The following is a 27,978-nucleotide window of genomic DNA, read 5'->3' on the forward strand; positions in this document are numbered from 1 at the left end:
TTGACAGGCAGTACATCAGATGAGTTTCAAATCGAAAGCACAATCAGAATTAGTAAATGACTGTGCTGCCTATGGAGCAAAGGTACTGTTTGCTTTTGCTGACGGTGTCGACATAATTGCACAATCCACCAGATATGCGAAAGAATATTTTACTCTTCTTGCCAGGGAATAAAATTCAGGTGTTTTTTTAAACGTTTTCAGAGCATAAATTTGACTTTTCAATGGAAGCATATGTGGTTTCTATTTCAAGTTCTTCGACACTTTGATAACTGATGCGATGACTATAAACTCGGTTCGCTAATCCCAGTCCGAACTGTCTAGTGAATTTAGTCATTATTTTTTTGCGAAGTTAGTTACTTTTTGACAGACTAAAAGTGGCTGGAAATTACTATACAACCAAGCACCCGTACTCATAGCCAATATTAATAGTAAATAAAATAGAACTTTGCGAATTACCGACAATCAATATTTATTTATCTGCACCATATAATAAATAGTTATGTTAAATTATAACAACTAAATATATATTTTTTAAATATATACTACCCAAAATTTGATGGGTTTAGTATACACTTCGACTATTTAGAATAATTCTTCTTTTTTTAAATAAAGAAGTCTGTAATAGCAGGATACTTGAGCTATTAATACTGAGAAGTAGGAATTGTTGTGTTGTAGGTTTCCGACAATGAATCTGTCAAAATATGCCCGAGCTAAGCGAATGGAGTTTATCTACTGACAATATCTATAATTTTTCTGCTGCTTTTTAAGCTTTTTAGAGTCATGCCCAGCATGAAACACAGACTCGGATTGAGTAATTTGTGACAAGCTACGACAGAACCATAATTTAAATCAATTAAACCGAGTTATTTTTCTATGCACACCAGATAAAATTTCACTGAACAGCACTGGTTCCGTTTAAAACATGACTGATTCCGTCTGCGCGAAAGAGATGCGCGTATCTACTTATCTTGACAAGCAGAGTGGGTATTATGATTGTTTTATTATTGTGTGGCCAAATGGCGACTCCAAAAATATGCAAACTTGCCCAACGTAATTTGACGGACTTTTTTTAAACAAATTTCATGGTGGTTTGACATAAAATAGACAAAATAGGACATTTTTGATAATAATATCTGAAAATATATGAATATATGAAAAATCGATTTTTTGCACCTATTCCAGTTTGATTTCAAAGCGACGATATTTAGAGAATATTCAGTAAACAATTAGGCTAGATAAAGGGTATAATATAGTAAATTTCTGTTCAAAATCTGGCAACTTTTAAAACACCATTTGAAAAATAAAATTTATGGACCTGGCAACGCTGTTGACAATTGACAATCACTTCAATCATACAAGAATAAGGCAAACAAAATGGAAAAAAGCATTGCTTTTTTGGATTTGTATTAAAGAGAAATGACAGTGTTTTGTGTTTTCCGATAAAATAAACAAACCATATGAATAATTTGTATCTTATATTAATTGACGATGATACAACCTTTGGTTTATCTCGAATATGAATCGGACGGACAAAAAATGTCAAATATAATGCAGGAAATTACATATCTGTTTGGAATAAGGAAGTTTATGGTTTTGATGGAGTAAGTTCATTCTTTATTTAGACCAATAAATGAAACATACACCATGCAAATTATATAGGGTCGATACTTTGACAAGAATACAATTTTGAAACTATTTTAAAGGCTTTAACATCTACACTTATCTGTATTGGAAGTAATATAAACATTTTGTTTGCAGTGTTAAGAGGAAAGTATTCCTCCAGAAATAGTACTATGGTCACTATGAATTCTGAAAAGGCTGCCACAAAGCGCAAGCCAGAATCTAATAATGAAAGCTGTACAAAGCTAAATAATGATTCACTTATTCAGTCCACAACAACTTCTGATGAATCCCCAAATAATATTTTATATAAAAAGGTGAGTAGTAATTGTTATTCTATATTAGTAATGCTTATTGTTTCTTACTAATTATAATGGAGTATATCAACTTCTGGATATATGCAATTAAAAGTATTCATAATTTTGTCAAGCAAGTAACTTTTCCAGCTACTGTTATAACCAGTATATACATGTAATGTTTAATAGGTGCATAAATCTGCAAAATGTAACTGGTGTCATTGTAGCGGGTTGACCATTCGCACCTAATAATAAGGTCCTAATAGATAAGATGTGGAACGTGCTGTCAGATAATTTACAATATTTAACTGCATTTAAAGTAACAGAAAATATTAGTTTTCATCATCATCATCCAGCCTCAAGAGTCCACTGCTGAACATAGGCCTCTTCCTCATGTTTCCAACCCTGTCTATCTTGCGCCGCTCTCATCCAGTTTTTATTGAGACTTCTTAAATCGTCAGTCCATCTTGTAGGTGATCGACCGATGCTTCTCTTGTCTTCCCTTGGCCTCCATTCCAATAACCTCTTTGTCCATCACCCATCTGTCATTCTGGCTATGTGTCCTGCCCATCTCCATTTTAGTCTGGCTATCTTCTCGATGATGTCAGTCACTCCAGTTCTTCTCCTGATGTCTTCGTTGGTTATTCTGTCTCGCAGAGTTATTCCTAACATGGACCGCTCCATTCTTCTTTGCGTGACTCTCAGTTTGGTAGCTGCTGCTTTTGTTAAGGCAAGTGTTTCTGCTCCGTACGTCAAGACTGGGAGGACGCACTGATCAAATACCTTTCTCTTTACGCATGTGGGCAGCTCACTTTTAAAAGTTTCTCTCAGTTTTCCAAATGCTGCCCACCCAAGGCCGATTCTTCTCTTCAGTTCATGAGTCTGGTTATCCCTGCCAATCATAATTTCATATCCCAGGTATTTATATCTATCTACGAGTTCTATTTCTTTCCCACCAATACTGATGTTCTGGTTGGGTACCAAATTGGTCATAATTTTTGTTTATATAATATTAGTTTTATACTTATTCAAAACTTGTAGCTTCTCATAATACAAATTATAATTTCGTAAAAGTAACATATTTCAAAACCTTCATATACATTTTACAAAAAAATATGGCATGTTTTATACTTATTTAAAATTTGTAGCTTTTCATAACACAAATTATTATTTCATAAAAGTAACTTTATATTTCTAACATTCTTATAGATATTTGTGACGTGGTGCCTTGAGGAAAATATATTTGGTTGTGTAGAGTGCCCTAAACTCATTATTGCCCATTTTTTTATTTATTAATTGAGTCTGAGGTATTCTCCATTAATGGATACCCCTTTGTTCTGCCAGTTCATTTTGCTGAATATATTTTTGCAATGAAGAGCTTTGGTGATATTGCATCTCTTTGTAAGACGCCTTGGGTAGTGGGAACTTCTTGAGTAATTTCATAAATTTTCACCTTAGCTTTTGTTTGTATATATTTGCTAGTCTCTGTGTACAGTATTTACCTAATTTTTTGGATCAGATTTTATATAATTTAAAAACAATATTTTTATGATTAAAGTTAAAAAATTACCATAAATCAAATTTAAATTTATTAAAAATGTAATAAAATAAATACATACACAAATTATTGTCTATAAAAGTCACTAAACTAACAATTTAAACTAAAAACTATAATAATTAATTAAAACAGAAATAAATTTTACTGCACTATTGAAATATTTAGAGTAGACCTTCTTTTTGCTGATGATCTAAAGTTATGCACAATTATCAATAATACAAAAGATTGTGTTAATCTCCAACATGATCTTGATTGGTTGAGTGAGTGGTGTGTGTTGAATGCCATGGCCCTGAACGCTACCAAGTGTCATGCTGTTTCTTTTGGACGATCAAGACATCCAATAGAATATACTTATAATATACAGAACATCTTGTTGACTGGGTTACACAAATCCGTGATCTAGGAATTAATTTGGACTTTAAACTTTTATTTTAATCACATTGTATGTCAATAATTTCCAAGTCTTTAGTAATGTTTCGCTTTATAAAAGGATGCACTAGAGACTTTCGGAATATTGAAGTGATTAAATTAATATATTGTTCTTTAGTTAGAAATCATCTAGAGTAGTGTTCTTGTGTATTGTCTCCATCTTATAATATTTACATAATAAAAATTGAGACAGTTCAACACAAGTTCTTGAAATATGTAGTACAAGTAAATTATGATAAAATTGAAACCCAACTTGGTATTCTCTCATTTTATGACCAACAATTAATTACAAAGAATTAAAATTAGATATCAATATGTTTCAAGCTTTTCTTGAAAACATTTATATTTTAGAAGATATTGAATTTATTTCATATTTTCCACAGCGTATATAAATAAATATTGTGTTTTTTTTATTATATTACAAATATTTTTATGAACTCTTAGCTTATACAGAGAGGTATAATAGAATAATCATTATTGGGAATTTTACAGATGGAGAAAATTGTGGAAAATATGCAAGATGAAACAAATGGTGTTCCAGTACGTACCGTAAAGAGTTTCATGTCCAAAATTCCTTCAGTTTTTACTGGCTCTGATCTAATAATGTGGATGATGAAAAATTTGGATATGGAAGATCAACAAGAAGCTTTACATTTGGCTAATCTGATGTCGTCCCATGGTTATTTTTTCCCTATTGATGATCATATGCTCACTATCAAAAATGATAACACATTTTATAGATTTCAAACACCTTATTTTTGGCCTTCAAATTGTTGGGAACCTGAAAATACTGATTATGGTGAGTACAATAATTACACATCTTTTATTTTTAGACATAATAATTTATCAAAAAATTGAATAAACTTGAATAAAATTGATTGGAATATTCAAAAATATATTATTTGCAGCTCTAAAAAACTCATTGTGTCTAAAACTCATAAATATTTACTTGAAGAATTTTGCTGACCATTCTTTTATTGTTATCTTAATGTTTTTGTTTCTTGATTTTTTGCCTATGCTATTAAATAATTAGTTTGAATAATTTGATTTGTCCATACTATATACACCAACATATGAACAGATTATTGAAAATCACATAATATTCAGGCTGTTTCAAGACAAGCTTATGCTATCTATATATCAGAAACTACTTACACGATATTTATGATAATTGGTTTTTGGGGATTACAAGTTATGACGAATTTAGTGAAAATATTTTGAAAACAGATATGTCAATGGTATAACCAGAAGTGAGCAGCACCCTTATTTTAAATGGAACACCCTATATAATATTGTATTTTTAGATTCTTTAGATTCTCAAAATCAAGAAAATATCTTCCCATCACCTACCTGAAACTGTTAAAATTATATGTAAATGGGAAGGAATTCCAAACAAGAGTAAATGAAAGTAGTTCGAATAATTTTCCTATAAAATCTGGTGTCCCACAGCGTTCTTGGACCAATATTATATGTGCTATATACAAGAGATCTACCCTCCAATAATGAAATCATCACTGGTACGTTTGCAGATGATGCTGTCATCCTTGCAGTCAACAAAAATCCAATTATAGCATCTAACATTCTACAGGTACAACTGAATGAAATCGAGACATGATACAAAAAGTTTAGAATTAAAATGAATTAATCAAAATCAGTTCATGTGACTTTTACCTTGAGAAGAGACCAGTGTCCCCCAGTTTCACTTAACAACATCCAACTTCCTCAATCCTCTAGCACCAAATAACTAGGAATACATCTTCACTCAAAACTCAATTGGAAAGAACATATTCTTAAGAAGCTTGAACAAATTGACCTAAGAATGAAATATCTAAACTGGCTAGTCAGTAGGAAATCGAAACTGACCCTAGAAAATAAAATCCTTGTCTATAAAGCTATTATAAAATAAAACGTATCTGGAAGTATGTAATCCAACTCTGAGGATGTGCCAGCTAGTTAAATACAACCATAATTCAAAGAAGCCAATCGAAAATACTGGGAATGATAACTGATGCACCCTGGTATGTGTCAAACCTAACGTTTCATGGAGGCCTAAGAATCCTGTTCATACAGGATGTGATCACTAAATATAGCACGAAACACCATGAAGGACTGGAATCACAGTAAGCCCTTACTTCAACCTCTAATAGAACATAATGCCAATAGGAGACTAAGAAGGAACTGGCCAGCTGATCTGAGAAACTGTTAACTTATGAACCTGCCCAGTTATCAGCTCGAATTATTTTTAGGATGTATGGCGTGGTAAACTTTGTATCCCTTAAATCTAATGAATGATTGGTTAGTGAGGTGTGTTTCAGATATTAAACACATGTCAATTTTGTTCATATCAATGTTTAGTTGCAATTCTTGTTGACTTTGCATTATTCCATTGATATTCCAACTCATTATTTTAAGCCCACTGGCCATTTATATTTTACTTTTTGGGATGGCCCCTTTATTGCCACATTCTAGAGCATTCAATCTTTCCTCAATTATTTTAAATAGTTAGTCAGTTTTTCCATAATCACTAAAAAGGCTGGTTTCTATAGTTGAGTCTTGTTTGGACTCAAAGTTTGGTATGAAGTTTGGACTTACGGTACCTTATACAAATTTTATCTAGAATTTTACGCAGAATCTAAAAATGCAATAATATATAGGGTGTTCCATTTAAAATAATAAAGTAGCTGCTCACTTCCGGTATAGCCGGAAGTGACGTCTGTCAAAATATTTTCTTGAAGTTCTTCATAACTTGTAATCCCCATAAACCAAATTTCATAAATGTCGTATAAGTACATAGTTTCCGATATGTAAATAGTGTAAGCTCGTCGCGAAACACTCTGTATAGATGCCAACACAAACCTAATCCATAACACTAATAAAATTGGGATACTACTTTGATATAGGGGTATTGAGTTTTATTCGCATTTTTAAAATATTCGTATTTTAGCTGTGTATTTATGTAAAAGGACAATGCAAAACAAAACCAGATTGGAGTTGGCTGATTATGAAGCTGAAAATTTAGCTCGATTACAAAAGATGTTTTCAAGGAAATGGGAATTCATTTTTATGCAAGCTGAAGCACAAAGTAAAGTAGACAAGAAGAGAGATAAGCTAGAAAGAAAAGTTTTGGATAGCCAGGAGAGAGCCTTTTGGGATGTTCATAGACCAATGGTAATTTATTTTATTGTTTTAAATAGATTCAATTTTAAATAAACTTTTTCCAGCCTGGATGTGTAAATACAACAGAAATTGATATTAAAAAAGCATGTCAAATGCACAAACCTACTCATGCTGCAAAAACTGTTACAATATCTTCAAAATTGTTACCATCTACCTCGGGTTTGCCACCAAAAAATAGCAAAGAACAGCTGAAAAAACAACTCAATTGGTTAAAAAGTAGACTCGATAGAAGAAATATTAAAATATCGAAAGCAGCAGAGTCGTAAGTATTTATTACTGTATTAATTTATCCTTGTTTCTTCCTCTCAACCTTCTTTCTTGAGGTTTTTTATGTGTGTCAATAGCAATATTTCAAATAATACTTACCATACCTCTCCAAAATTGTATTAGGACTTCATTTCATGCTCCAAGAAGGAAGCCCTAATACAATTATAGTAAAGTATATTTGCAATCTCCCCTAATCTTATTCTTCTTTGTCACTCCACTCATATCTAATCATTACCATTTCTGCCACATGCATTCGTTTTTCCTGTTTTTTTTTTCAACTGCCCAATATTAAGTTTTGTATGTAGGGGAGAGTGTTGTACCTTTGGGCGCTTGTACCTCTGGACACTGTCGTTAGAATTGTTGTTTTTCCGTGTTGGAAAGAATTTTTGCTTTAACGTTCTGCTATTGACCACTTGAGGTCGGTACAATAGTTTCTCTTCATAAAAATATAAAGACTTTGGAATTTAGTCAGGCTTGTGAATTTTTCGTGTTAAAAGTAAATAATTAGTGAGAACATAAAGAGTCGGTGTGTTACAAAGTTGTGGCTGGTTTCATCTATAATTTCCCAGGTAAGAAATATACTATGTTTGCTATTTAAAACTTGTGTTCACCAATCCATAAAGTTTACATAACCTTAAAAAAATAATGTGTTTTGGTAGTCGTAAACATTGTTGTACCTTGGGAACTTACGTTTGTTATACCTTTGGTCTGGCCAGAGGTACAACTGGCAATGGCCAAAGGTACAAAAAGACAAAACAGTTTACTTTTTCTAATTTATCTGTAATTTCTCTGGAAGTAGACACTAAAGTAAGGCGAAATCGGCACTGGCGTGTGTTTTTAATGCATAGGCAATAAATAATTTTCAAATCAGAGCAAGCCCAGTGGTCTCTTTGCTTTAATATGCACCGCGGCATTAAGGCAATTTTTATCGCTTATGTGATTTACTAACCTCACTGCACTCGGCTAATAAACTCTACAAAATTGAACTTTAATGCTTTTTTACTTTAATAACAAGTAAACTAACACCAAACTTCATTACAGAAAAAATGCCACGAAGCAAAAGTGGAATAAAAAGAGACAAAGTGGATGTAGGTGCTTTGCAGAAAGCTGTCGAAGTATAAATCGTCATCGAAAATAAGATTCCGGTCCGACAAGCTGTCAAAAAATATATTTGTCGATCAACCATATATAATCATATTCGTGTTTAAGTGTTTTCACTTGAACAAGAGTCACAGTTGGAGCAGTACTTGACACAGGCAGCGTCGCTTCATTGTGGACTCACAAAAAAAGATGCAAGAATCTTAGCATTTCAATACGCACGAGAAAACAAGATAAAAACACCAGACAATTGTACTTCAAATGCAACTGCAGGCAAAGAATGGCTAAGACATGAATCGGCATCCATCATTGTCGTTAAGGAAACCCAAGGCTACAAGCCTGGCAAGGTCACCCAGTTTTAACAAAGAAAATATCCAAGCTTTTTTCAACAATCTTAAAACAGTAATGTCACGCTATAAGTTTTCCCCTGCCAGTATCTATAATTTAGATGAAACCGGGAATTCTTCAGTCCATGCCCCATTTAAGATAATAGCCTTAAAAGGTGTAAAGCAACTGGGTAGTATGACATCCGGAGAAAGAGGGATCAATGTAACTTTGATTGCTGCGTTTAATGCCATCGGTAACCATGTACCGCTCATGTTGATATTCCCTCGCGTGTTTTTCAAGGACCACATGTTACATGGTGCACCACTGGGTTCAATTGGAGGCGCAATTCGATCAGGATGGTCAAACGAGAAGCTTTTTTTACACTACTTCCAGCATTTCCTAGCCCACGTTAAGCCGAGAGAACAAGAAAAAGTGCTACTAATACTCCGTAATCACGAGTCCTATATTGCAGTTTCCGTGATTGATTTGGCGAAGGAAAATAATATTGTGCTATTAACGTTGCCGCCACACAACTCGCAAAGAACTCAACCTCTTGACAGGACTGTTTTTGGACGATACAAAACCTACTACAACACCATAGCTAATGAGTGGATGATGACCCATCCTAGACGTCCTATAAACTTGTATGACGTAGCTAAACTCGTAGGCAAGGCATTTGCAAAAGCATTTACCCCTGCAAACATTGCTAAAGGATTTGAAAAAACAAGGGTATGGCCTGTTACTGAAAATATATTTGGCTACCACGAATATCTGTCGTCCTATGTAACAGATCGATAACAGAAATGAATCCATAGACCTATACTTTGTCATTTATAGATAAAGGTTGTATCTACTTCTGTATGCTTCAATGGTCGCTATAAAGCAATTTTTAAACATTTTGAGCCAAACAACATGACATTTGCTCAAAGGTACAACACTCTCCCCTACGTTATAGATGGTGTTGTGACAGTTTTATAGAATTGTCCTTTCAGTTTCATCGGAATCTTTGTCACACATCACACCATATCTCTTCAGATACTCATTTCTTATTGAACACCCACCTGAGAACCTTTTGGGAAACTCTCATCATAAGCTTTTTTTATAAATTATTTTTTATCAATGTTTGATATAAGTTATACTAATTCCATGTTTAAATTTTTAGGTTCATTGCTTTCTACGAGCAATATTTAGAATATGACAGTTTCTTCGTAGCTCCAGAGTATCCAAACCCATGGATATCGGATAACCTGGACTTGTGGGAACAAGATAAATTGGCTAAAGACATATCAGCCCGTAGAGTTAAACGTTGGGCATTTAGTTTACAAGAACTCTTATACGACCCGATTGGAAGAGAGCATTTTATAAGATTTCTTGATAAAGAGTTCAGTGGAGAAAATTTAAGGTAAACGCTTATTCTTTATCTACTTCACGATTTATAACAGTCAAAAATTATGTAACTGTTTTTTTTGTATAAAAATATTTGGTACCCACTGTCGTGTTGTGAATTAAAACACTTTGTCCTTTGTTCTTTTATTGAGTTCTCTCCAGCTTTGTTTAGTTCTCTCATACTACCTACATATTGTAACGTAATATTTTGCCTACCACAATATGGTATTACTATGGGGAGTTGAAAATTGGGAACAAAAGTTACTGGGGGTGGATATAGGGCAAGCAAAATAAACGAAACTTATGCGAGCGGCACTCAGGGTTTATTTGGAGAACTAGGTCGTGGATAAGTGAATGGCAAGGGGGTTGGATTGGGGCAACTACAAAAATGAAACAAAAGGGTACTTACAGTTACAAAACAGTTACAAAAATAAATGGCACAAATTACTATATTAATAGTTACAAAGATAAATACCAAAATAACAAAGAAACAATTACTTTGTCCTATCTGTTTACAAGTGGGAGGCGCTACAAAACTTACAAAGAAATTGTTACAAAAAAGAAATATCTTTAAAATGAAACTATTCATAGAGAGGTTAACCATCTTTAAAAAACCAAAACAAATTAATATCAAAAATAATAAAACGAGCTGTCATATGTCAACATTAAATTTAAAACAGAACAATTAAAATGACAGCTAACCACACCCTAAGACATATATTTTTAATTATTACAAATTCTTAAATTTTAGTGAAAGCAATTATTATTGTTAAAAAACGTCTATTTTTACTTTGAAATTTAAACACAAAAAAGTTACCTTGATTGCACTAAATTGCACTTTAAAAGATTTCTGGGGTTACCTTCTCTGCCACACGGTCAAATCCATCTCCAAACTGTGAAAGATGCTCTGAGACGGCTTCTTAGGACACATACAAACTTCAGGTTGAAAGTTTGGAAAACAAACTTTGGACTGGGCTTCTTAAACAACAGGAACAGGTACTGTATATACAGTATATATACAGTACTTGAGAGTTTACTTTCAAATTACGCTACATCTACGAAAATTATTAAACGATCAATGACCGATCAAGCAAAATGTTTTGAGGCTTCTTTACGCATTTCTTGAATGCTTGCCAAACATATGAAGCCATTTAGTGACACGGCTATCGCTAAAGAGTGTTTTCTGGAAGCAGGAAATTCATTATTTGAAATTAAAAAGCATGTTGTCGATACTATTCAGCGTATTCCAATATCTACTACTTCAAGCACAAGGAATACACAGGTATTGGCAGATGAAACATACAAAACTTTAAAACAAATCTTGGCTGTCAATAAATATTTTGCTTTGGCATTGGATGAGTCATGTGACATTACAAATACAGCACAGCTTGTTATTTTCTTGCGCTACCTGGACAAAACCAGTGAAGAGTTTGTTGAAGAACTTTTGACTATTTTACCAATGTCAGGAACTACTACAGGAGAGGATTTACACAAGGCTGTGGTGAATTATTTTGCCAAGGATAGTTTGGATTTAAAAAAAGTTATTTCGATCACTACGGACGGCCCTGCAGCGATGGTTGGGTGTAGAAACGGCTTCTTGGTTCAGCAACTAAGTAGCGATTCTATGTGCAATGGAAATCTAATATCAAAGTGTGTTGTGTTGCAGTTTAAATTTAAATTTTCACAGTAACATGCAAATCGTCATGTGAACTTTATACGTGCAAAATCATGTTTGAGGCATCGTCAATTCAAATCATTAGTAGAAGACACTAATGCTCAGTTTGACGATTTGCTTCTTCATAACAACGTGAGATAGCTAAGCAAAGGTGTAGTGTTTGAAAGATTCTTTGTTATACTTGACAACATAAAAGAATTTCTGTCCACTATTGATAATGAAGCTACAAATGATCATTTGGGCTTCCTCTTGGACACAGAAAACATTGCAACTATCACATTTTTGGCAGATATCTGAACTTCCTAAATTTAAAACTACAATGCAAGGGAAAACTTGTTTGTGAACTTCTGTCGGATGTTAGAAGTTTTTCTAAAAAGATTGAACATTTTTCTGAAGATATTAAGGCAGAACTTTTGTAATTTCCTCTCCTTAAATCCGTTTGGATAGTAATAAAGATATTGATGTTACCCAGTTCTCACGTTTTATTATTTAACTTGATTTGGAGTTTCAAAAAAGATTTGCAGATTTCCACAAAATTAAAAATGTTGAGATTATTTCACACCCCTCCCTAGAGGCGGCCTAGTCGCCTGGTTTCAACCACGTAACCAGGATGGGTGTTCGATCCTGAGAGCCCAACTACTGGAGGGTTTCTGGGTAACCCCTTGATTATTGCTAGGTAAACTAATAAGAATGCAGAATCGGACTAAGACTTGTATAATTTTATTAACAAATTTGCTACCCCTCCCCTTATATAGCTTTAGGTATAAAATATTTGGGTATAAATATATAAACTTTTCGTTAAATAAACTTAATAATTATTGAATGTGGTATGCATTGTAATTTAGGTTTTGGGAGGCAGTTCAAGAATTAAAAACATTACCACAGGGCCAAGTACAAGAAAAGGCAATAGAAATTTGGAACGATTTTCTAGCACCTGAAGCCAGTTGTCCAATAAACGTCGATTCACATTCAAATGAAATGACTAAGAAAAATATGGAAATTCCAGATAGATGGGGATTTGATTGTGCAGCGGTAAGTTTAAATAAATCTTCTAGCCATGTCTTCTGCGAGACATTCCATTACTTTTTACTTTTATTATTCACTCGCATTATCCTTTTCCATTTGTTTTAAACGTTTCAACGTTTGGCATTCCTTTTCCCAGGTAGCTGTAGCTTCCTCCGTGGTTGGTGTTAGTTGTTGCCCTGGAAACCATCAGGGTCTTCTAACTCTAATGCCACAAATTGGTTGCATTGCTCCTGTAGTGATCCTTTCTCAAGTTAATAAGCTCCTTTTCTAACTTGGCTGCACCGTACTGAAGACGACCAATAGTCAGAAATACGTATATACGGTATATGGTTGCCTTCCATCGATATACCATATTTGGTTTTCTGTTTTGCGAGACGTGCCACTATTTTTTACTTTTATATAGTTATATATATATATATATATATATATATATATATATATATATATATATATATATATATATATATATATATATATATAAATGCATCACTCTGTATTTTATATACTATCATAAACTTAAGTGAATGTAGTTAGTCTGATAAAATCTTGGCATCTGTCAAGATTTGTCTCAATTGTACGCAATAGTTCTCGACATGTCTAAAACACAACAATATGACAGAACTGAAAGAAGGTTCTAAAAGAACCATAACATTATATAATTATATTAAGGTATTATATATTATAAACATAAATGTAATCATTTCAGAACCATGTCTATCATCTTATGAAGAGCGACAGCTATTCAAGGTATTTGCGCTCCGAAATGTACAAAGAATTTTTAAATGGATCGAAGAAAAAGGTAAGGAAGAGCAGATTATTCGAGTAGACTTTTTTCTAATTTCTTGTCCTGTTTTGTAATATAAAATATGTTCGAGGAGTTTATGTTTAGACGTGTTAAACGAGGTTACATATGTATTAAACATCTGAACGCAAGATAATGTACTACTACACCAGTCTATAAAAAAAAAGGTAAAAAAATGTATTACAGGTATCTGAAATTTGTTCATAATTATAATCAAATACATACTATGTACATAGTATAAACAGTTAAGTACATTAGAAAACGGTATAAAAATAAATTGTTATCGACAAACATAATATAGAGATAGATTAGAAAATGAAAATTAGCCTGTTGTTAATATTTCGTCGAGTTACCACATTTTAAAAAGATTATACGTTTTCTAGAATCGGAGATATTTCAAATGCTCAGCGCGCTTCAATTTGAAGTTCCAACCCCAAAATCTATCCACAAAAAAACTCGTAGCTTTTGTCCCACCACTCACCCTTGGCTCAGTCCGCCCGAGTACCTTCATTTTAAAGGACTAGTACTTGTCAAATTATATAAATTGCGTACTTATTAATTGCATCTTAAAATGTAAGTACTCATTGGTAATCTGAATATTTCAACTGTTTAACACCATTACTACTATAAACAACAACTATTATAAACAAACTACTAGTGATAGTAGAAAGTTGCTTTCTGGAAGCATAGCTTTCTTATCGGGGTATGAAAAAATAAAAACTACTGAAACGACAGATCGCGTTACCACACACTACGTGGAGTAGTAAAGCAGTCCCATAAGTGTTTCTTAGTAAAATAAAATAAAATTATATAAAATAAATTAAATTAAAAATCATCGCTCCGTGCGTAGACAATAAGAAAGCTATGCTTCGTCTTCTAGGTCACTCCCAGAGTTGCTCCATCCCGTTTTTATAAATTTTTCTTTTCAACCAAATTTTCGAACCAAATAATTTCCAAAGATATAATAATAAAAAATAAAGTTATTATAATTGTTTACAAGTAAAGAAACAACATTTTTGGCAAGCAACAATTGGTTTATTTCACTTTAATAAATATCTCTTAACAACTTTCTAACAAGAGCACCTTTCCTTTTTTGTGAGTGTCATTTTTAGGAAGAGAGCAATTTTGAACTATTCTATTTTGACGAATAGAACCAGTTGCTTTTTGCCTCATGCAATCTAGCTTGAAACAAAATTCACTTCAACATGAAATAATGAAATCTACACAGAGAACTTAGGCAATTTGTTTCAAGTGATCTTTGTTACCGTACGGTTACGCTGGGACCTAATGGGTTCATACAACGCAACGTCCGCTCTAAATATAAATATGTTTGACTTTGACTTTTGTTTATATAAAAAAGAACTGAGCTGATTTGACAGTACCTCGGTAGGTAATTTTCATTAACTATGTCCCCCTTCAGATATCTCTGTAATATTTTTTCTCATGAAAACCATAATTTTTTTGTAGACTGGCTCCTACTTTTTTCGCGTAGCCTAGACTTATATTAGACATATTTAAGGATATATAATTAGTTTTATTTCCTGAAAGCCTGTTTTAGATCCATTAGGAAAAAATCCTAATTGAAGAAGGCTGTGAAAAATTAAATGTATTCGGTTGGAACTTACTGAGTAGGAAATTTTAAGGACAAATATTTGTTTCTAAATATTTTAATCTTGAAATTGATCTTGTATGACAAATATATAAAAACATTTGTCTTTTGTGAATATCTTTTTGTTGAAATTATTGTTTAACTGTATAGCTGATACAATGTTTTGACAAGTTCTGAACAGTTATGTGGAGAAACTATACAACAGGATTAAGAAATCGCTTACCAGAAAGCATAAAACAATCCACAATTAATAGCAAATAGATTTAAATCATCATTTTTAATCAATTTTGTTCTACTATGTAAATCTTAAATACTTATTTCAATATTAAGTCAAATATTTGTTTGTTTTTACTATATTTCGAGATTATAAACTTTGTAATGAAAATGTCATTAATAGCTGAAGTACCAATCGAAAATATTTAAATTTCGCAGCCTGCTCCAATAAGCATCTTTCTCGGTGGCTCTGTTATATAGGGTGACTCACGCGCAGACTCCACGAACTCGACAACGGAACGGTATATTCTAATAACTATTTACAAATGAGAATTATGTAAGTCGGTAGGATGAATAACAGTGAAAATATTTTTTGTGATTTATGTCCCCAAAAAGATCTTTGGCATCAAATGAATTGTACCATAATAGAGGATAAACTTTAATAAAAGCACTGTATATTGTAGTGCTACGGTATCAGCAATATTTTAATGTTTTTTTGAGAAATGCTTTTATTATTTTTTTTTTTTTTGAAAGTAGTGTTTTGAAAAAAATTTGTAACAATAAGACTACCAAAGAAAATTGAAGTAATATTATAAAAATAATACCTCAATCAACCATGGGAACTTATCGTCTATGCCTTGCTTAACTCAGTATCTCAAGTGTGAGTTCGTCTTGTCTTAAACTAGGGATTGAACCTGAACTCTTAGCTGATAGCAAATAAAACAAATTTTAATTAAACATATTTATTAAAAAGAATAAAAATCAAACAATAATCCACCCTGCCAAAGCTTAACAATAATCAGTGATACTTATGACTTCGATGGGCTGCTTGTGTGTTTTAGACGTTAGGTCCTCCAATGGTCAATCAACTTTCATAATTTGTTAAGAATTTAGGTTAGGTCCTCCATTGGTTAATAAATTTTCATGATTTGATTAATTCAGCCAATAAACTCGAATGTGGTCAATAAATTTTCATACGGTCTTGAACGTGTTCAATAAATTTTTCAAACTGGTCAATAAAATTTGAATGTTGTCAATAAACTAAAAATACAACAATTTGCATTAGACACATCAAAAGGGGTTTAACTTCCTTGCCATTTTACAAAATTACAATGAAACAAATAGCAGCTGGAAAGGATATAATGAAATAGAATTACTAGTGAACTTTTTGTTAAGATTTCTACTGCACAAAATTAAGAAAAAATTATAATCAATTCAAGAAGCGTGGTTTCGAAAGGAGTACGGTTATGAATATTGGAAATGCTGTCAGAATTATAGAATAAAGATTACGATGAAAGTACTTACCCCAAGAGAATTTTGTAGACCATAAAATGAATCTTATAATAATATTTCCTTTTTTTATAAATTTCAAAAAGGCAAAAAATTATATTCCCACTACGTTAGAAAAGTTGACTGACAGAAACTAGGTGGGAGATTGAAATGAAGTTAGCACATATGACATAGGACGTAAGCCTATGATAGAGATAGCTTTTCTGTCAACATGGAACAGAATATTTTAGTCTACCGTCTATTTGGTACTGTACATGGACCCTACCAAAGGATCAATTGAAACCATGTTGGTATGAACGCAGTAGCCCACAGCCCACGGTTAAACCACGACAGTGCTCCTCGGAGACGACAGCCTTATGTGCCATGAACCCCCCGACGCCATACCCTGGAGACAACCCACCATTTAAGGAAGATCCAGTGGTACGAATGTACATCTGCACCAAAGCTCAGGCCCACAATAACAAAAATAATAATAATAAAGGGGCAATGCATCTGATATATTCAGATATACATTGTTGAAGAATTCTGTCTTCAGAAATTCTTTTTCGGAAGTACGACTTCCTTTGCAAGATAGCATACTATACACATAGTATGAAGTCTAGTTAATAATTGAAGTCAAAGGTAAGTATACAAAAATAAAGGCAAATAAGCAGGTCAGGTAAATATATAATATAGAGATCATAATATCTCACAGAAATGAATAGCTATGAATAGAATGACACTGCTAATGAATGAATCTCAAAAAAAAAATAGTACTTAGGATGACTGAGTACCTAAAGTAAGGTAACAATAATATCAAAATTATAATATGAGTAAAACCATGTAGACATTGATATGCAAATGTAATTATTGATAAACAACTCAAAAATAAATATAAACTTTTCTTGATATGTCAAAGAAGACAAAGTTCTACACAAAAGAGATATAGTAACTGCATAAAACAAGTCCTAGAAGACTAAGAGTAAGTTAATAATGAAAATAAGATAATGATACATAAGAAGTGCTATTTCTCACTAAATATAAACCACGGATCTACACAAAAAAGTACTGCATAAATATAGTTTACAAAAGATAGAAGAGAACAGGTATATATATATATATATATATATATATATATATATATATATATATATATATAAAGTAGTTAGGTATTATTGACTGACACGTTATGTAAAATAAAGTTTTATTTTGAGGTTGCAGTCATTAATATGGCAGGAAAGTAAAACTCTTTGTTCTTTATCAAGCTTTCGCAAAATTTATTTGCTTCTTCAGGATATGCTAAAATATGATATCAGTAAATACAATGAAATAAGAATTAAATAGCATTGTATAAAACTAGTATAAAAACTTACAACATGAGGTTAATCCATTAAATTTTCAAATTTACAAAACATTAAAACTTATCAAAATTATATAGTAAGTAATATTTTAATTTTGTATAAATTCATAATGACATTGATTATGTTATTTATTATTATATATTTATATTGATTATGAACATAATCAATGTCATTATGAATTTATACAAAATTAGATAAAATTAAAATATTGTACTTACTATATAATTTTGATAAGTTTTAATGTTTTGTAAATTTGAAAATTTAATGGATTAACCTCATGTTGTAAGTTTTTATACTAGTTTTATACAATGCTATTTAATTCTTATTTCATTGTATTTACTGATATCATATTTTAGCATATCCTGAAGAAGCAAATAAATTTTGCGAAAGCTTGATAAAGAACAAAGAGTTTTACTTTCCTGCCTTATTAATGACTGCAACCTCAAAATAAAACTTTATTTTATATATATATATATATATATATATATATATATATATATATATATATATATATATATATATATATATATATATATATATATATATATATATATATATATATATATACCTATGAAAAATCATCTACAGCTTTTGAAAGGATGTTTTTCTTCCAAATTTTGTCACCTACATGAAATTTTACATCACGTCTACGTAAATTGTAGCGTTTAGTTTTGGTATTGAAAGAGTGACGTATTCTCTTCTGAACTTCATTAAAGATAGGAGAAATATTCTCTAAAAGCTTGGGATCAAACAATTTATTGTTAACATTAACAAGATTATTAAACGTTTCTTTAATAGCACCAAAGAATGAACCATCAACAGGAACATTTCTAGCAAACGTTAAAAATGAAGGAGAAAATTGTGTCACTTCATGTTTAGCTAGACGAATCGCTTGGGCTATTTTTAAAATCTCCTTATCCCAATCTTTATGATTGTCCTGAATAAAAGACCTAATGGCAGTAACAATCGTCTTATTAACTCGTTCAGTAGGATTAATCTGAGGAAAGTATTTAGCATTGTACCAAATTTTTTGTACTTTGTACTTTTCCATCAAAGTTTTAAAATCTTTGGAAACAAATTGTTTTCCATTATCAACTGCAAAGGTCTGTGGTACACCAAAAATAAGAAAAACTTGATTTTCAAATAAACTTGACAATAGCTTTCAGCAGATAAAAACTGAAAAGGAAAATTAATATCACGATATTGTCCCATAAGACCAGCTGGAGGTAAGTTACTAGGCTTGCAAGAAGCACAAACTTTACATTTATGAACATAGTTCACAACAAAAGATTTCGTTCTAGGCCAGTAATACAATTCTGAAATCCTAGAAAGGGTTTTAAAGACACCTAAATGAGCAGCTGTAGGATCATCATGATACACTTGCAAAATGTCCTTCCTATGTGGAGAAGGAACAAAAATTTTCCATTCTGGGGAAGAATCAGAAAACTTTCTAGAAAAAACAATTTTTACTTCCTTCTGTCAACAATTGGTTGTACCTCTGCTCAGGGTATAAGGTTTCCTTAAAAAATGTAATCCTTTATCATTGACCTAGTGTCTTATTAATAATTATAATCTTAGTTACTCAAATTATGTAATTTAAGGGTCATCTGACCTCATCATGTGGCTAGTTCCAAATACTATATAGACCCTTCAACAATTGATCTATTATTAAGAGAATCTATAGGAGACTTTTTGGTTACTTTTAAGGACTCAGACGTACCCGTAAGAAGAGCAGCAATAGCAACCGTCAATACCGCTGTCTATAAGAAACCAGTGCTTGTTACACAGTTGTTAGAGTCTATTTTACCTCAAATTTATGAAGAAACGGTTGTTAAAGGTTCATTTGATTACGGAAATACAACTGGGACCGTTTAGACAAATAATTGATAATGGTTTGGACACTAGAAAGGCAGCATACGAATGCACACATGTACACGGTGCTAAACTTTTTATCCCACAAAATAGATTTATTTGAATTTATGAAACATTGTACGTGGACTATAAACGACCACCACCATATTAAAGTATTTACATTCATTTTAATCGATAAACTTACACTCGTGTGTCCAAGAGTAGTATCTCAAGCGACTGAATTGTTTATTGAGCCACTTAAAAATATATTTTCGCTGGGATTACCAAATGACGCTCTTAGACAAGACCATGAAAAACTAACCAAATTAAAAACATATGCTTTGAAAGTTGTGATATCTCTTCTGAGCATACCAAATGCGGATAAAATTCCACGTCTGATAGAATTTGTAGGCCAAATCAAGGCTACTGATTACTGGTTGCCTATATTTGAGGCAGTACAGACATTATTTGTAATTCCTGAATAATCAGATATAAGACCTAACAGATCAGAGTAGGCAGCTACAGCTTGTTGGTAATCAACATCAAAGGATACATTGACAGAAACATCAGAAAAACTACGGTTACTGGCTTCCTGAGAAAGAAGTCAGTAAGGATCTTTCGTTTTTCCTCTACTGTATTTGGGACAGAGACATTCCTAATTAGAATTTCATACGATAATTTATCTGTCTTTAGATATTTAGGTAGCATCTTGAAGAAATAATTTAAAAATAATTAAGAAAGTAATTAAAGTACGCTATCCACAAAAACTGGTTAAGTAAAAAAAACAGACCACTTAAATCAAATAAAATATATACCAAATATGCTAAAATATATAAAAATAGTAATACTTTTTAACCCAACATGTGAAAATTAATGTGTATATATAAAAACAGGCAAAAAGTAATGAATTATAAAAAGGTATGTGTATACATGAAAGATTTAATGCAAAATATTGAAATGTATAAAAATAGTATTTATTAAAGCTTTTTGTCTGCTACCAAACCAAAAATCCAAAGATCAATTCCTAAAATAAAACAAGTACGGTTGGGCGTGTAACGATAAGACTACCAAAGAGAATTGAAGTACTATTATAAAAATAATACCTCAATCAACCATGGGAGCTTATCGTCTATGCCTTGCTTAGCTCAGTATCTCAATTGTGAGTTCGTCTTGTCTTAAACTAGGGATTGAAGCAGAACTCTTAGCTGATAGCAAATAAAACAAATTTTAACTAAACATATTTATTAAAAAGAATAAAAACAAACAATAATCCACCCTGCCAAAGCTTAACAATAATTAGTGATACTTATGACTTCAATGGGCTGCTTGTGTGTTGTAGATGTTAGGTCTTCCAATGATCAATAAATTTTCATAATTTGTTAAGAATTTAGGTTAGGTCCTCCATTGGTTAATAAATTTTCATTATTTGGTTAATTCAGCCAATAAACTCGAATGTGGTCAATAAATTTTCATACGGTCTTGAACGTGGTCAATAAATTTTTCAAACTGGTCAATAAAATTGGAATGTTGTCAATAAACTAAAAATACAACAACAATTTACATTAGACACATCAAAAGGGGTTTAACTTCCTTGTCATTTTACAAAATTACAATGAAACAAATAGCAGATGGCAAGGCTAAAATGAAATAGAGTTATTATTGAACTTTAGCTAAATTTTGTTAAGATTTCTACTGCACAAAATTAAGAAAATATCATAATCAATTCAAGAAGCGGTTTCGAAAGAAGTAAGGTTATGAATATTGGAAATGCTGTCAGAATTATAGAATAAAGATTACGATGAAAGTACTTACCCCAAGAGAATTTTGTAGACCATAAAATGAATCTTATGTTTGCCTTCTTTTATAAATTTCCAAAAGAGGCAAAAAATTATATTCCCACTACGTTAGAAAAGTTTACTGACAGAAACTAAGCGGGAGATTGACATGAAATTAGCACATATGACATAGGACGTAAGCCTATGATAGAGATAGCTTTTCTGTCAACATGGAACAGAATATTTTAGTGTACCGGACAGAAATAGAGAGGGCGAATATTTATTCTACGGGACAGAAAGAGAGAGAAAAGAAAGACAGAGGAAGAAAAGAAAAACAGAGGGCGCCAACTCTTTTTCTACTTTTTAAATAAAAAATAGTAAAAAGAGAAACTGAAGTTAAAGGAATTAATAAATTAATAAAGAAATTAAAATAAAATAATTATTTAAATATAAATTAATGGAGATGTGACGTTTATAACGTTACAATTTAATAACTCATATATTTATTGATCAAATTGAATATTGGCTATTTAGAACACAAATACTAAATATTTTATATAGCAGGTTCTTATTTTGTATCGCCTTACAAGGCGTTAAAAATATCCTGTCATTTTAGTAACACATTGAAGTCTTCAATTCATAAATGTACTGATTATCCAATTCACTTAGATTGTGTTTGCTGCAGTAGTGGATACTTGAGAAGGGCCTACATTTTGCCACATTAGCTCTTGATGGTATTTCTCATAACGTGAGCATTTAGGTTAAGTTTACATAAAGATTTAAATATATTTAAAAACTTATTCGAAAAAAAAACAAGAATAAAAAAGTATTTGTCAAAAAATAACTAGTTAAATAAACACTGTCAACATTTTAACCAAGCCAATAAAATGACAGAATAGGGGGAAGTATGAAAGGGTTATACGAATAGTAAAGCGGAATACAAGCAAAAATAAATGAAAATGGGGAACATTTAATCCAATTTTGCGAACAGCACTCTCGGAAAATCCTAAACGGATTCCACAATCATAAAAATATACATAAGTATACCTAGGTCCAACCAACGAGAAACACCAAATCAATTATAGATTATGTTATCACTAATCAAGAAATACACTACAAGTCGGAGACGTAAGAGTGTTAAGAGGACCAGAGTGCGGAACTGACCACTATATGGTAAGATCAAAATATTACCTACAGTATCGACCGCAACCGCTATATCGAAATGACAACCACTGGAAATGAATCCAACCGAATACAATATTGATGCACCGCAAAACGACTCAACATCATTTTTATATGATGAGTTATCTCATGTTATGATGGCTAAGTTACGGCTTAGCCAAAAATTAACGAACCTGATCTAGTCTTCAGCTCAGAATGCCTACCAAGAGATAATAAATAAAGTCAATGAAGGAACAAAGGAACAAAAAGATACTCCATTCTGGTGGACAAATGACATCGCTAATGCAGTAAACAACAAGAAACATGCATATCAGAAGTAGCTGCAAACAAATGACCCAGATGATAAACGAACATACGCAAGATCAAATAGAGAAGTAAAAAATCTAGTAACTAAAGCAAAAAATGTTTCCTGGGAAAGTAAATGCGAAGAGCTCAACAAATATATAGGGTCAACAAAATCAAAGGAAGCATGGAAAACAGTAAAAAGCCTGACAACAAATAGAAAAGAAGTGAGTATTATTTTCTTCGTTAAGACATATACTAATAAACTATGGAAAAAAATACATTTATGTACACAAAATGATTGAATAGTAAACACAACTTTTTAAGCTTATAAACATTTACAATAACTCCGTAGAATTTAGTTCAAATTAAATGAAATGTATGTCTAGACCTCAGAAATTGCCAAACACAAAATAACGAAAAACAAAACAGACGGAATCATCAACGAATATTGGTATAACATACAAAACTCGCTTTTAGAAGACCTACAGGATTTTGTGAAATCACCTAAAAGATTGGATGTTACAGAAAATTCTGGACCTAATAGATATATGACAGAAATATAAAAATACCACACTAACAAATACTCAATAAACACATAAAAAGAAAAATTAAGCAAGCCAAAGAACTTTTGTTCTATAATTCGTATGAAGAAAGAGAAGGCATCCAACAAAAATACGACAGTTTCAGCCTCCACAAGAAACTTAGGTATATCTCCATTAGAATTCTTCTCCTCTTTATAAGCAATTCTGTTTGTTCATTGGCGGACTAATACCTCTATGGAAGGTTGCCACTCCATATTTTGCGCGGTCGTCCCATACTTTTTCTGTCGATTGGTGACTTATCGACGACACGGGTCTCCACCATTCTGCTTATGTGGTTATTCCATTCTATTTTGTGTCCATTCATAATTTGAGATAAATCAAGCTACTTTTTAACCATGCTACTCGAGAAAACGCTACACATACTGTTTGTGAGACAACGAAATAGACCAGGGTTTCAGTAGATTGAAATCAGAAGTAATAAGGGCAATACAGCAAGCCAAAAATAATATGAAATCTGGACGAGCTGCTTAAGCTTTTGGAGCATGACCCATTTAACTGCTTTGTTAATAATATTTACAACAAAGGAATAATAATATCAGATGATTGGTTGACTCGCTGTTCATAACACTGCCAAATAGAAACAGATTAACAAATGCAGCGAGTTTAGATTGATCAGTTTGATGAGAAACACTTAGATATTACTAAAACGGTAAATGAGTCTAGTTGAGCACCCGATGACAAGATTGACTTTTTTGATTGCCTATTATAAGGTATTGCTGTGAGATCTAAATAGACTCCTGTTTTGTTTGTAACCCTATATCTAGAAATATTAATACAAGTCAGAATTAGCGTTCAACCTCATCCACCATTACATTTGGCAACTATAAATTTATATACATTTACATGTAGTGATCCAATATTAGTAAAAATAATTTTAAAATTTTTTTTCAGGCTTCTGTTAAAGGTATACGATCAATCGTTTCATTCTCAGCACGCAAAGACAATGTAATTTAGTTGCAACATGTAGGAAGGAGGAAGATTTATGTCGTGTTTGTGGCAGATTTGATATATTTCGACAATACTTGAGAGCCACTCGCAAAATTTGGTTGAATTCAAAGAACATAGTTGATGTTTTCGTAATCTATTTGCGATACCTAGTGTTTGTGTATAGATATCGAATAAAAATGATTTCATATATATATATATATATATATATATATATATATATATATATATATATATATATATATATATATATATGTATATGTGTGTGTGTGTGTGTGTGTGTGTGTGTGTGTGTGTGTGTGTGTGTCTGTATGCGGTATGAATGTGTGTATGTATGTGACGCACCAGCAAATTTACTCGAACGAAATTACGTTTTATGAAATATTTATTAGTTTTGGCTGGATTACGACTGTCTCGCTGATATTTAGTTGAGATTTCTACATGATCCATTAGTTTATATGAAATTCAATGTTGAAACATTATTAGGTTATTATTAGATATTATTATTTTCTGTACATTCAGGTGGGTGTACATAAATTGTGGGTGATTTAGCACCGATTGATATCTCTAGGAACATAGGTATGATAAAAAGTGGTTAATCTTCAATGGTATTTGAGAATATCTTCTAATATTTTATTTTTCAATTGTAAAAAAAATACTATTTCTATTTTTTTTAATAATTTTGAAATGTCATGAAGTTTAACAAAGCACATTGAAATGTATATTTAAAATTTCCTTGAGAGTAAGCCTTAAAAAAAATTTTAGAGAAAAAAATTTCCTCTTTTACCTTGTTCCTTTAAATTTGCCTGAATGTTATGCATAGACTTCATAGTCTTTTGTAGGTAAACGGTCGATTCTTTTTTTTTCAGATTAGAAGTATGCAGATCGGTGAATAATACTAAAATACTTGTTTGTTTATAAATGGTGTTCAAAAACTATGACACATTAAAGTTGGTTTTTTTTTATGGAACACTATCCCCACTACTTGGATTTTACATTAAATACTTAAACTTTCATAAACCTTTCTTACACCTATATCTTGTAAATGGTTTAAGAGATATTTTGATTTTGGAAAATACATTGTCTGCCACTAGATCAACTCTCTAGCAGAAGTGGTTGGCCTTCAGTCAGTGCCCTAGGGCAAATGGAGTTGTTATCATATCAACACTCTGACGGAACACCGGACGGTTGGGCTCCAGTCAACACCCAGAGGCCCGGTCGAGTTCTCACTAGATCGGCACTAGCGGAACTCAATTCTCTCTTGTGGCGTAAGCTGTTTTATACTGTTGTAGGCCTTCCATATCCTCTAGCGCGCATCGATGAAAGAGGAACTTGTGGTGGGACTGTGTTTTGTACGCAGCGCTGACAGGACGTTATGTATGTTATCCTTTATTAATTGCGATAAATTATTCTGTCATATTCCTTACACATTACATAGTATATTACTATGTGAGTAGTCAATCAAATTATAGCAAGAATATGGGGATGAATATGATAATTACCAAGGAAATAGAAGACAGGAAACATAATCTACTCTTGTGAGCCCATACTCTGAAGAAATTATTCATGAATATTAAAAAGGATTTAGACTTGCACAGCCAATAGTAAACCAGATCGTCGAAAAACCAGGGAATTTGGAAATGTACCTTGAAAACCAGGAAATTTGGGAATGTAACACTTTGGAATTCCTGTCAAACCAATAGAACAGAGGACTGAGACTCTAACGTGCCCTTTTTACATAGCACTGATTCAGAACTGAACAACTCAAGCACAATATTTTAAAAATCTAACCAGCAATAACCTACTACAATCCCAAGATCATTAAAGATTGATGGAGACTGTATATATTCTAAAATTTGTTTTAAAAAACAAGTACGGGTTGATCACTTTAATGTATTAGGAAAACGACAGGACATTTTAGAAAACCATGTAGAACAGTAGGACTGTCGATGTTCCAATGTACAGGGTGTTCCATAAGAATGTGATCTATATCTGAACTTTACATAGCGTCACTTTTTAGAACCATTGTAATGTACTAAAATTTGTTTATTGTTTTTCAACAACCCCTTCCGCATGTACATTTAGGAGAAGGAACTTCTTGGAGTTTAACAGTTTCGTATGCAAGATTATTATTATAACGTTCTTTTGTTAATATTTTATTTATTTAAACGTTATTTTATCGTTTAAAAGGCATGTTTTGATATTTTCTTGGTTGTGAAGGGTGAGCTACGTAATTTCAATAAAATAGTCCAGAACATACAATAATTTAAGAAACTACATAGTTATCGGACTCAAAATGAAAGACCTTTAGAAATTACATAGCTGAACCTTCTAAACAGAAATAAATCAAAACATGCCTCGAAAAATGGAGAATTTATACATTTGCAATTTGTTCCGAAGAAGTTGCTCTTCGTATGGCAAGTAAGTATATGGAGCTGCACATTTGTTCCAGTTCGGTGCACAGTTCTCTTCAAAAGCATTTTTACTGTTATTTGGTTAACAATTCCAAATTAAGTTTGTTATATGTTTACTTTCCTTTTTAAATATTGGCGCAAGGACGTCTCATCTTACTAGACCTATAGGCCTTCCATTCTTCGTTCAGAATTTTCAGTTCAGTTCAGATTCTTCGTTCAAAAGTCCAACTCTGCTGCAAAATCTAAAAACTGTGAGTCAAACAGCTCCACATACTTCGTATGAGAGGAGATACATAGTCTAGTGAAAAAGTAATTTCGTCGGAATTACATCATATTGCAAAAATTTTAAACCATGGTACGACACATGTAGAATGTTTTAGGAAATCCACGTACGGGATACCTTTTAAGAGTGTTAACAAAAGAACAGCCTTGTAATAAAAATTTTTCATAAGAAACGCACTAAAATATTAATATTCACCATATTGAACTACATATTCTCATTTGGAAAATATTAAATAAAATATGCCTACTACTTAAAAAAGACCGCGAAGTTCTCTGTGATTCACTATTATATATATATATATATATATATATATATATATATATATATATATATATATATATATATATATATATATATATATGTATATATATATATATATATATATATATATATATATATATATATATATATATATATATATATATACATAGCCTGTGGTGTGTATGGTCATAGTGATTCAGTATTTGTTATATATGCTACTTGTTATATATGTTCTTGTTATATATTATGCTACTATTAATTATGTAA

General features: G+C 31.8%; 1 protein-coding gene across 1 annotated transcript; it reads left to right on the forward strand.

The window, feature by feature from the left end:
- The first annotated feature begins 1,345 nt into the window (after positions 1 to 1,345).
- On the forward strand, positions 1,346 to 27,978 carry RSG7 (Regulator of G-protein signaling 7). The gene is made up of 9 exons (XM_072546887.1): positions 1,346 to 1,601; positions 1,759 to 1,937; positions 4,396 to 4,702; positions 6,848 to 7,071; positions 7,125 to 7,342; positions 9,935 to 10,174; positions 12,679 to 12,865; positions 13,566 to 13,658; positions 24,700 to 27,978. Coding segments are annotated over exons 1-9 (1,512 nt in total). The 5' UTR covers positions 1,346 to 1,600; the 3' UTR covers positions 24,763 to 27,978.

This window comes from Diabrotica undecimpunctata, chromosome 10 (genome assembly GCF_040954645.1).
Source record: "Diabrotica undecimpunctata isolate CICGRU chromosome 10, icDiaUnde3, whole genome shotgun sequence".
NCBI lineage: Eukaryota > Metazoa > Arthropoda > Insecta > Coleoptera > Chrysomelidae > Diabrotica > Diabrotica undecimpunctata.

Excerpts from the sequence above, each read along its gene's own strand:
- RSG7 (XM_072546887.1), top strand. Across the intron at positions 1,938-4,395 it reads ATAATATTTTATATAAAAAG|ATGGAGAAAATTGTGGAAAA; the intron begins GTGAGTAGTAAT and ends GGAATTTTACAG. Across the intron at positions 7,343-9,934 it reads ATATCGAAAGCAGCAGAGTC|GTTCATTGCTTTCTACGAGC; the intron begins GTAAGTATTTAT and ends TTAAATTTTTAG.